We start from the raw sequence: 11,168 nt of genomic DNA on the forward strand, positions 1-11,168 counted from the left end.
TCTTTGGCAGGTGATGGGCAAAATGTATTGCTATCATTATTTTCATTTGCAGTTCTGAATTATTTCTAAGGTTCAGTATCTTCATATATTTATTGGCCATTTATATTTTTCTGTGAACTTTCTAGAACTTTCTATGCTAGTTTTTTCCATTTTTCTATGAGTTCTTTTTTAAATTAATTTGTAAGTTCTTTCTGCATATTGTAAAAATTTAACCTTCATTGTGTGTTGCAAATACTTTTATCAGTTTGAAATTTATTCAATGGGAATCTTGTTTTGATTTGTTAAGCAATTTTATGTTTATGTACTCAAATATATCAGTCTTTCATTTTTGTGGCTATTGATTTTATGTCAGACTCGAGAAGACATCACTCAGTCCAAGATTTTTTTTAAATTCACTGTTTTTTTTTTTTCTGATACTTTTATATGTTTTTTTACTCACATATAATTTGTATTTTGGTAAAATATGCATAACATAAAATTACCACTTTAACCATTTTAAAGTGTACAATTCAGTGACACTAAGTACATTTACAATGTTGTGCAACCATCAATGTTAACCATTTTCAGAACATTTTCATCATCTGAAAACAGAAACACTATACCTGTTAAACAATAACTCCCCATTCCCCCCTCTCCTTAGCTCCTAATAACCTCTATTTTACTTTCTGTCCCCATGAATTTCCCCATTCTAGATATCTAAGAGAAGTAATGCAGTTTAGTCCTTTTTGGTCTGACTTACTAACTTGGTATAATATCCTCAAGGTCCATCCATGTTATAATATATATCAGAATTTCATTTCTTTTTACATCTGAACAATCTTCTGGTGAATGTATGCACTACATTTTTTTTATTCATTCGTCTGTTGATGGACATTGGGGTTGTTTCTATCTTTTGACCACTGTGAATAGTTCTGCTATGTAAATTGGTGTTCAAGTACCTGTTTAAGTCCCTGCTTTCAGTCGTTTTAAGAATATCCCTAGGGTTGGAATTGTTGAGTCATATGGTAGTTCTCGGAGAAGGCAATGGCACCCCACTCCAGTACTCTTGCCTGGAAAATCCCATGGACCGAGGAGCCTGGTGGGCTGCAGTCCATGGGGTCGTTAAGAGTCAGACACGACTGAGCAACTTCACTTTCTCTTTTCACTTTCATGCATTGGAGAAGGAAATGGCAACCCACTCTAGTGTTCTTGCCTGGAGAATCCCAGGGACAGAGGAGCCTGGTGGGCTGCCGTCTATGGGGTTGCACAGAGTCAGACACAACTGAAGCGACTTAGCAGCAGCAGCAGCAGCATGGTAGTTCTATATTTAACTTTTTGAGAAACCAGCAAACCATTTTCCACAGCAGCTGTACCATTTTACATTCCCATAAGCAATTCACAAGGATCCCAATTTCTCCACATTCTCACCAACACATTATTTTGGGGTTTTTTTTTGGGGGGGGGGCTCTGCTTTTGATTGCTTTTATAACATCCATCCTACAGTGATATCTCATTGTGGTTCTGATTTGCATTTCCCTAATTACAAATGATAGTGAGCGTATTTTTATGAGCTCATTGGCCATGTGTATATCTTCTTTGGAGAAATGTTTATTTAAGTCCTTTGCCCATTTTTGAATTGGGTTGTTTGGGCGTTTTTGTTTTTTTTTTTCCTTTTGTTAATATGGTTTCATTTTTATAGTTTAAAATTTTAATCCATTTGGAATTTATTTTGGTATAGAGAATGAGATGGGGGATCCAGCTTAATGTTTTTCCAACAATTAGCCATAGTTCCCAAATCATGTTGAATAATACTGATACTGAATAATACTGATTGAAATTGCTATTATACTTTTAACTATTAAGTATAAGAATATATGTATGTGTATACACACACACATACACATGCCATCCCTTTGAAAGCAGTTTCCATTGATAAACATTTCAGAAGCGTAACATGGTATGAAAAGGTTTTAACACATCTAAGAAAATAATTGTATTATCCTCTAGGTAATCCGGATTTCCGATATTATGTTCAGAGAAAGGAATAACACACTGTATTACACGAGAGGTTAGACTGTGCTGCAGTACAAAGCAGTTCCAAAGTCTCGGTGACTTAACACAGTAAAAGTTTGTTTCTTGCTCAAGTCAAGTCTGATGCAATCAGTTATTAGCTTTCTCCCCAGCAGTGATTCAGGAATGCAGCCCGCTTCCATCCTGCTGCAGCTCCAACAGGAACAAATGACTTCTAGGGTTGTCTAGGCAGAGGAAGAAAGGGATGAAAGAGACTGGCTTGTAATTGTGTTGGAGCAAAACTGCTACATCATTTCCACTCACATTCTTATTTGCCAGAACTTATTTACATGATCTCAACCTAACTGGTGGCTCAGTTAGATGGTAAAGAATTTGCCTGCAGTGCAGGAGACCCAGGTTTGATCCCTGGCTTTTGAAGATAACCTGAAGAAGGGAACGGCAACCCATTCCAGTATTCTTGCTTGGGAAATTCCGTGGACAGAGGAGCCTGGCAGGCTACAGTCCGTGGGGTTGCAAAGAGTTGGACACAACTGAGCGACTAACGCTAATCTAACTAAAGGGAGGCCAGGCCACTTTGTCTCCCATGTGACCATGAATAGGAAATGGAGAGGTAAACACAGCGTTCCTTTGTCACACACCTTATGCATATATGATGTTCCTAAAAATATACAATTTTTGTAAGTCCAACAATTTCAAATGAGATGTAGAGAAGCTCATTTTATAGGTAAAATCTATAACCCTCTTAAAACAATTCCTTTGTAATATAAATGAGAACATTGTAATTTAATAGCAGGGTATTTTTTAAAGCAGGGCATCTATTAGTTCTTTTTACTTAAACTTATTTACATGATAGCAAAAGTTGCATACAACAATAAGAGTGAAGTTTATAGTATGAATTGCTTGGATTACATAAAGCACTTTTTATAGACAACTGTGTAAAGCACATTTTATCTATTTAAAACTTTTAAGACACTTTGTTTTACTGCCCATCAAAACACATTTATAAATAGAAAAGAATCAGTATGATAACAAGAGAAGCAATATTACATTTAACGAAAACCTCCAAAAATTTGTAATTTAATACCAGTTTTTCTTAAGTAGGAAATGATGGTTGCTGACATTTAATTGTTATGTCAGCTACCAAAGTGCTTTTTCATGCATTTAATCCTCCTATGATGTAGTTACTGCATGAGCAGATTGAAGCACAGAGAGGTTATCATTTACACAAGTAGGCAGAGTCACCTAAACAGAAGACTTACTTATACATTTTGTTGCAGGTACTGTGTAACTCAATATTTATAAATGACATGATAGCAATTAGAATTATTAAGGTTTGGGTTTCTGTTGTTAGCATCAAATCTGAAGATCTTAAAATCTTTCCAAAGCACCTGGATTAAAGTCCATTCCAATCAAAGAAGAATAAAACTATATAGTACTGGCAATTTTTTTTTTCTTTTTTTTTTTAACTTTGACTGTGCTGGGTCTTCGTTGCTGCATGGGCTTTTCTTTAGTTGTGGAGTGAGGAAGGATGGCTACTCTCTAGTTGCAGTGCACAGGCTTCTGTTCTGGTGGCTTCTCTTGTTTTAAAGCATGAGCTCTGGGGCACAAGGCCTTCAGTAGTTGCAGCACATGGGGTCAGCAGTTATGGCTCCCAGGCTCTAGAGCACAGGCTCAGTAGTTGTTGCGCACAGGCTTAGTAGCTCTGCAGCATGTGGGATCCTCCCGAATCAGGGATCAAAGCCAGGTCTCTTGCATTGGCAAGTGGATTCTTTACCACTGAACCACCAGGGAAGACCTAGCACTTTTATTATATTCATTGTGTGTTAGTGAACTTGCACAATTTTAAATAATTCATCAGGGGCTTCCCTGGTGGCTGAGTGGTAGAGAGTCCACCCACCAGTGTGGGAGATGTGGGTTTGATCCCTGGTCCAGAATGATTCCACATACCTTGGAGCAACCAAGCCCATGCAGCACAACTGCTGAGCCCATAGGCCACAGCTACTCAAGCCCACGTGCCTAGATCCTGTGCTCCACAACAAGAGAAGCCACCACAGTGAGATGCCTGTGCACTGCAACTAGCCCCCACTCTGTGCAACTTTGAAAAAGCCCATGCAGCAACAAACACCTAGCAGAGACAAAAATAAATAAAATTATTAAAGATTAAAAACAATCATCCGATTTTGTGGCAGATGTGGCTTTTGCGTGAAGCTGATGAAATCTAAGCTTGAGGAGTTCTCACTTGCATAAATCCCTTCCGAGGCCCTTCTGGGGGTTTTTTTGGAGGTATTTTTCTTTCTGTTTCATAAAGAGGGCCCCCAAATACTGTACCTTTTCAGGCCCCATAAAATGTAGATGCACTGCTAGCCTTTTAGCATAATTTTTTAGAGAAGTAGCTCTAGCACAAAAGGTTCAGAGCCCATACTTTGATGCCAGACTGTCCAGTTTAGAATGACCCTGTGACTTTGGTTATTTTACTTAACCTCTAAATGTTTTAATCTTCTCATATTTAAAATGAAATCTTTGTCATGTGTAGTCACAGAAATCTGTGATACAGTAGCTTAGTAGTGGTCAGGTAGTGTTTTGAAAGAGATTCCTTAAATACCATTTTACCCAAGAAAAGGAAGAAAAGAAAAACAGCACTCTCTCATTTTTTGCAGATTGACTCTGTGTTGTGGCGCCCCTTTGGTGCTTTGTTGTTTAGTCACTCAGTTGTGTCCAATTCTTTGTGACCCCATGGACTGTAGCCTGCCAGGCTCCTCTGTCCATGGGATTCTCCAGGCAAGAATACTGAAGTGGTTTGCCAGGCTGTGCTTCTCCAGGGGTCTTCCCCACGCAGGAATTGAACCCGCATCTCCTACATTGACAGGTGGATTCTTTACTACTGACCCATCAGGGAAGCCCCTTCAGTACTTAGCCAGTTGTTTATGATCCTGTCTTAGCCCTCACTTCTGCTCTGCAGAGACTGATGGTTAGCCAGAGGTGAACAGTGAGTGTTTTCTGAACATGCTTCCAGCAATGGGCATATAAGTGGCCACCTTGATTCCTTGAAATACACAGGAAGTCTTAAAAGCCAATAATACTCCCCCCACATCTCTTCCCAGCTCCTTCCTCCCCAGGCTTTTTGGTCTGTCTATTGCTTGTCCCAACTTTATCCCCTGCTCTATCTGCTCTGATTGATCAGTGCTTTTGCTTTCAGCAAAAGCCACTGGGAAAGCTACCCTAGTCATGGGGGTGCTCCAAACTGGGTAAAACAAAAGCAGTTTATTGCATCTGACCTTGAGGGAGCTGCCTAAGAGATCAAAAATACACAACCACATCTTTGAGAAAAAGGCCAGCATTGCTCTCTCTGATGCTAGCGACCTGTACCAGGAGGGCAAGCTGCCATCTTCATGACTGTTGCTGATTTGGGGAGTAGGTGGGCAATTGAAAACAAGCACACTCTTACCACAGTGCAGCAGAATCTCTATTCATTAATCTTTCACCAGGTTGTTAAGTTTTGTTCTAAATTCCAGAGTTCTGCAAAAGCTGATTTGAGAGCTTTTTGCCAGCTTACAAGTTGCTTTAGTGGAGGGAGAGAGCCCTGAAATTCTGTACTCTGCCATTTTCATCAATGTCTCACCCAATCCCCTCTTGATAAAGGTGCTTAAGAATATCCAAAGCTAAGTTAGTTAATAAAGCTACTTCAAAGGAAATATACTTTAAAAGCAGCTTCAATTATTATTCTTACTTTGCTTTATGTCTTAGAAGTTTTGTAAATAATTGATAATTGAATTTCAAAATAGAAAAGTTTATTCTTTGTATTTCCTTGAGGAGTACTAGGAAACTGTTTACTTGGCACCTAAATGACCTTGAAAATACATATTTATTTAGTTAATTAATTAATTATGGGGAGTACCAGCTTGTATCTTGACATTTTTTGTAGCATTTGTTTGATGTATTTACTGTTATCTGCAGAAATTACTGTGACATAACTCGATGGATGTGTGTGATGAATTTGAGGGAAGAGGGAGAAAATCAGACACTGTTAATTATTTAAAAAATCAGCTTTTGTTGATACTTAATCTGAGTAAATATTTATCTATTTTATAATACTTTCCATCTGTTTTACTTTTAGGTGATATTATCAAAGCAGTATCTAAAATGGATAGAGAACATGTCATCTGTATCCTGGATATCTGCAATTTGGGGAGCAATAAAGCAGAAGTCTACTTGCACAAAATTTACAAACCAAATAAAACTTCTTAAAAATTGGCAACTGCAATTACTGAAGGTTATAAATACAGCATTGCTTTAAAGATATTCTGTTATTTTGTTTGTGATTTCAATAACCGTTTTTCAGCAAGAATATTACATAAATTCTAAAGTGGTTTTCTGTTCATCTTGTATTTGGAGCTAACACACTTCATTTTAAATTCATTACTTGAAAAGATCATCAAAATAATTCTTGTGTATCAAGAAAATTCATGTTACTTGTTTCTATATGAATATTATCTTGACTTAGAATTTGTGTTCACTGTTCTATTTGTGAAAGTGTCCATCATGACCGACTTTGCCACCCCCAGAGACTGTAGCCCACTGACTCCTCTGTCCATAGGGTTCTCCAGGGAAGATACTGGAGTGAGTTGCCATTCCCTTCCCTGTGATCATCTTCCCGACTGGGGATGGAACCAGGTCTCCTGCATTAGCAAGCAGATTTTTTTTTTTTTTTTACCATCTGAGCCACCAGGGGTGGTTATTTGTGTAGCCATTTTATTCTACAGCCTCATCATTAAGGCATCCCAACTTACAAGAGTAACTTTTCATGGACATTTAGCATCCTTCCATTTTAGCTTGGGTTATGATGGAATTCTCCCATCCAAGTTCTAACCAGAAGAAGTTTGTGGTCATAAGCTAACCATACTCTGACTGTGCTTAGCTTCTGAGTTTGGACAACATCAGGCACAGACAGGTGGTATGGCCATAGACTACAGTGGAAAATTCTAATTTGAGGATTACATTCCCCTAAAGCAGTCAACCTGCATTTCTCATAACCGAGGTAGTTTCTGTCATTTTCAAAATCACATGTGGATTGTTATATTCCAGTTGCCTTGGCCTTTAGTTTGGTCAGCTGTACAATGAGCATACTGAATTCAGTTGTTGTAAGGTTTTCCACTCTATTGTTACTTCATACCCATTGAATTTCTAAATGTTTTGACCAGTGTGTGGTCTTTTGTTCTTAAAATTGTGTTTAAAGTTAATTAAAGTAGTGAATCCTCCTCATGTTAAAATTTTGAATGTGTTATTAAAGAAGTTAAAAGTTGTCTCTTTCTGAATGTATTTGATGTCTTTCCTCCATATTTTTGACCTATAATAAACCTACATGTACTTGCTAAATGAGCCAGTATGATTCTTCCATATGGGTTGAAAACTGTTTTTTATCAAATAGAATCTGGGTTTTCATATTAAGCTATTAGAAACTTAAATAGGCAGTTCAGTTTTAGTGCCACATAAATGTTGGAGAAGGGAAAAGTTAATACTTAAGTAACTGTTGACTAAAAATCCCTCAGGCTGAGATTGCAAAATTACACACTTTAACAGGTGTGATTTCTGTTCTCATATTGAATGAGAAATAGGAAATATTTTTTAAGATTCAAGATCTTTAAAAACAACTTCCATGGCAATTTATTTTATAGTAATGTTTCTATCCAAATTTGGAGTTTTAACATCTGTGTCTACATTTCCAGTTACAGAAAAATTGGATAGGTACTGTGGTGATTTCCTAAGGAAAATAGCAAACATCAGAAGACCTTATCTTCAAGTGACAGTAAGTGCTGATTCTTCCCAAATCAACACAAATACACTACTATGGTATCACTTTTATATTAAAAAATTGGTTTGTAAATTACAAAATATTACATAGTCTACCACAAGACCACAACCTTTCACTGAAGTTTCTAATTTAAGATAGTACATGAGATCTACACATTTAAATCCTTTGGTAAGCTATTAAGAATCTGAGCACCTTTATTTCTTTGTTGGACTTATCCTGCATTAATTTTATTCACATTAAGACTAGGTCTTTAAAGAAATTTGAAACCCTTATTTTGTGACACTGGTAGCATTTGATGTTATTAAATCTAGCTAGGTACCTTCTGCCAATATGGACTATCCATGCTGTGTCCTTGCTCAGTTGCTCAGTTTTGTCCAACTCTTGGCGACCCCATGGACTGCAGTCCATCAGGCTCCTCTGTCTAGAGATTTTCCAGGCAAGAATACTGGAGTGGGTTGCCATTTCCTTCTCTAGGGGATCTTCCCAACCCAGGATTCGAACCTGCGTCTCCTGCATTGGCAGGCGGATTCTTTACCACTGAGCCACCTGAGAAGCCCCTTCAGAGCTCTAGGAAGCCAGTAAATGGTTTGTGGCCACTGATATGCTTTGATTGGATTTATAATGTTTTAGAGCAGTCACTGTATCCTGGAAAGAGAGTGGAATATAAGGAGGTTAGCTGAGACTGCTAGCTGTATCCTAATACCTATTCTTCTCATAGAGTAATAGTTCTGTCCATTTTTAGCTAAGCAGATAGCTACCTAGAATAAAGAATACTTTTCCTTGCTTCCTTTGTGGCCGGATATGGCCGTGTGACACTTTTATTTGGGTTGGGCTAATATTAAAGTTAACTTACTTGTTTTAAGTGGTGCTGGGAAAACTGGTCAAACCACTTGTAAAAGAATGAAACTAGAACACTTTCTAACACCATACACAAAAATAAACTCAAAATGGATTAAAGATCTAAATGTAAGACCAGAAACTATAAAACTCCTAGAGGACAACATAGGCAAAACACTCTCCGACATAAATCACCGAATCCTCTATGACCCACCTCCCAGAATAGTGGAAATAAAAGCAAAAATAAACAAATGGGACCTAATGAAAATTAAAAGCTTCTGTACAACAAAGGAAACTCTAAGCAAGGTGAAAAGACAGCCTTCAGATTGGGAGAAAATAAGAGCAAATGAAGCAACTGACAAAGAACTAATCTCAAAAAAATACAAGCAACTCCTGCAGCTCAATTCCAGAAAAATAAATGACTCAATCAAAAAATGGGCCAGGAGAAGGAAATGGCAACCCACTCCAGTGTTCTTGCCTGGAGAATCCCAGGGACAGGGGAGCCTGGTGGGCTGCCGTCTCAGGGGTCGCACAGAGTCGGACACGACTGAAGCGACTTAGCAGCAGCAGCAGCAGCAGCAATAGGAAAGTAAGTGATATGAAACAGCTTTTCTGTCCTGCGTGTTGACCTAGCTGCAGGTGTGTTCTGTTATTTGAGGAAAGATAAATCTTAGGAACCCTTACCTCAGGCTTTTTAAAACACAGGGTACCACTTAGCCACCAGGAAGCCCATTAAAAGACAGGGAGGTCCAGTAATCAGTCTTTTAGGAAACTGGTAATGATGTCACCTAAACTTGAAGCACTAAAAAAAAAAAAAAGTGTTCTCAACTATGTAAAATCTTTCTCCTCCTACCTTCTCAAATGTAATCCTAGGAATTTTGCCTGTAAACAAAGCATTTCTGGGCCAGAAATACTTTCTCTCTTTATAGCAAGGCTTCACATTATATTGAGTGCCACAGGTTCCATCATTTTTAAAGGACAGAGACATAAATGATAAATAATGGATATAAAAATATTACAATCTACCACCTCAAAAAATATTGTTTATGGAGCTTGGAGATTCAAGTATTGATTGCAGTTTTATTTTGAAAAGAATGCTACAACTTATGTGGTTTTTCTTCCTCATGTTTACATTAAAAGAAAAGCTAATAAACTCTATTTTAATTAAAAAACAAAACAAAACAAAAAATGGGCCAAAGAACTAAACAGACATTTCTCCAAAGAAGACATACCGATGGCTAATACATGAAAAGATGCTTAACATCACTCATTATCAGAGAAATGCAAATCAAAACCACAATGAGGTACCATTTCACGCCAGTCAGAATGGCTGCGATCCAAAAGTCTACAAGCAATAAATGCTGGAGAGGGTGTGGAGAAAAGGGAACCCTCTTACACTGTTGGTGGGAATGCAAACTAGTACAGCCACTATGGAGAACAGTGTGGAGATTCCTTAAAAAACTGGAAATAGAACTGCCTTATGACCCAGCAATCCCACTACTGGGCGTACACACCAAGGAAACCAGAATTGAAAGAGACACATGTACCCCAGTGTTCATCGCAGCACTGTTTATAATAGCCAGGGCATGGAAGCAACCTAGATGTCCATCAGCAGATGAATGGATAAGAAAGCTGTGATACATATACACAATGGAGTATTACTCAGCCATTAAAAAGAACACATTTGAATCAGTTCTAATGAGGTGGATGAAACTGGAGTCTATTATACAGAGTGAAGTAAGCCAGAAAGGAAAACACCAATACAGTATACTAACACATATATATGGAGTTTAGAAAGATGGTAACGATGACCCTGTATGCAAGACAGCAAAAGAGACACAGATATATAGAACAGTCTTTTGGACTCTGGGAGAGGGCGAGGACAGGATGATTTGGGAGAATGGCATTGAAACATGTATAATATCATACAAGAAATGAATCACCAGTCCAGGTTCAATGCAGGATACAGGATACTCGGGGCTGGTGCACTAGGATGACCCAGAGGGATGGTACGTGGAGGGAGGTGGGAAGGGGGTTCAGGATGGGGAACACATGTATACCTGTGGCAGATTCATGTTGTATGGCAAAACCAATACAATATTGTAAAGTAATTAGCCTCCAATTAAAATAAATAATAAAGTTAACTTACTTGTTTTGAACATACACAAAGTTAGTCACCCAGCCCAGAACTGGAAGTTTGCTATGAATAATCAAGGAGTATCTGTATTAGATACCATTCCTGTATCTACTAAGCCCTGTACTTCATCTATAAATGATAGGTTTGTCATAGCTCTTATTCAATCATATGGAAAAGTCTGAAATTTTTCTTGCTTAAGGGAAGTAATTCCCTTCTCTATGCCTTTATTAGTATTACATACCTTTGTTAAGATTCTTGATATGTATTAAGGTACTTAATAAAGGCACAAGCAATAGGAAAAGTCCAATAGTATCAAATGTTTGAAACAATAGTGGTTCTCAAACTTGGCTTCATATTGGTTCAAAAATGACTATG

The 11,168-nt window shown here is 37.8% G+C and overlaps 1 protein-coding gene across 2 annotated transcripts in view; it reads left to right on the forward strand.

The window, feature by feature from the left end:
• The window catches only part of RADX (RPA1 related single stranded DNA binding protein, X-linked), a 99,885-nt gene extending 92,569 nt beyond the window's left edge, over window positions 1-7,316 (forward strand). For both annotated transcript variants that reach the window (XM_002699835.7, XM_005227839.5), the window contains exon 14: window positions 6,125-7,316. In XM_002699835.7, the coding sequence (XP_002699881.1) occupies window positions 6,125-6,255 (131 nt within the window). In that variant the 3' untranslated portion in view covers window positions 6,256-7,316. The remainder of the gene's footprint in view (window positions 1-6,124) is intronic.
• The last annotated feature ends 3,852 nt before the right edge of the window (window positions 7,317-11,168 follow it).

This window comes from Bos taurus, chromosome X (genome assembly GCF_002263795.3).
Source record: "Bos taurus isolate L1 Dominette 01449 registration number 42190680 breed Hereford chromosome X, ARS-UCD2.0, whole genome shotgun sequence".
NCBI lineage: Eukaryota > Metazoa > Chordata > Mammalia > Artiodactyla > Bovidae > Bos > Bos taurus.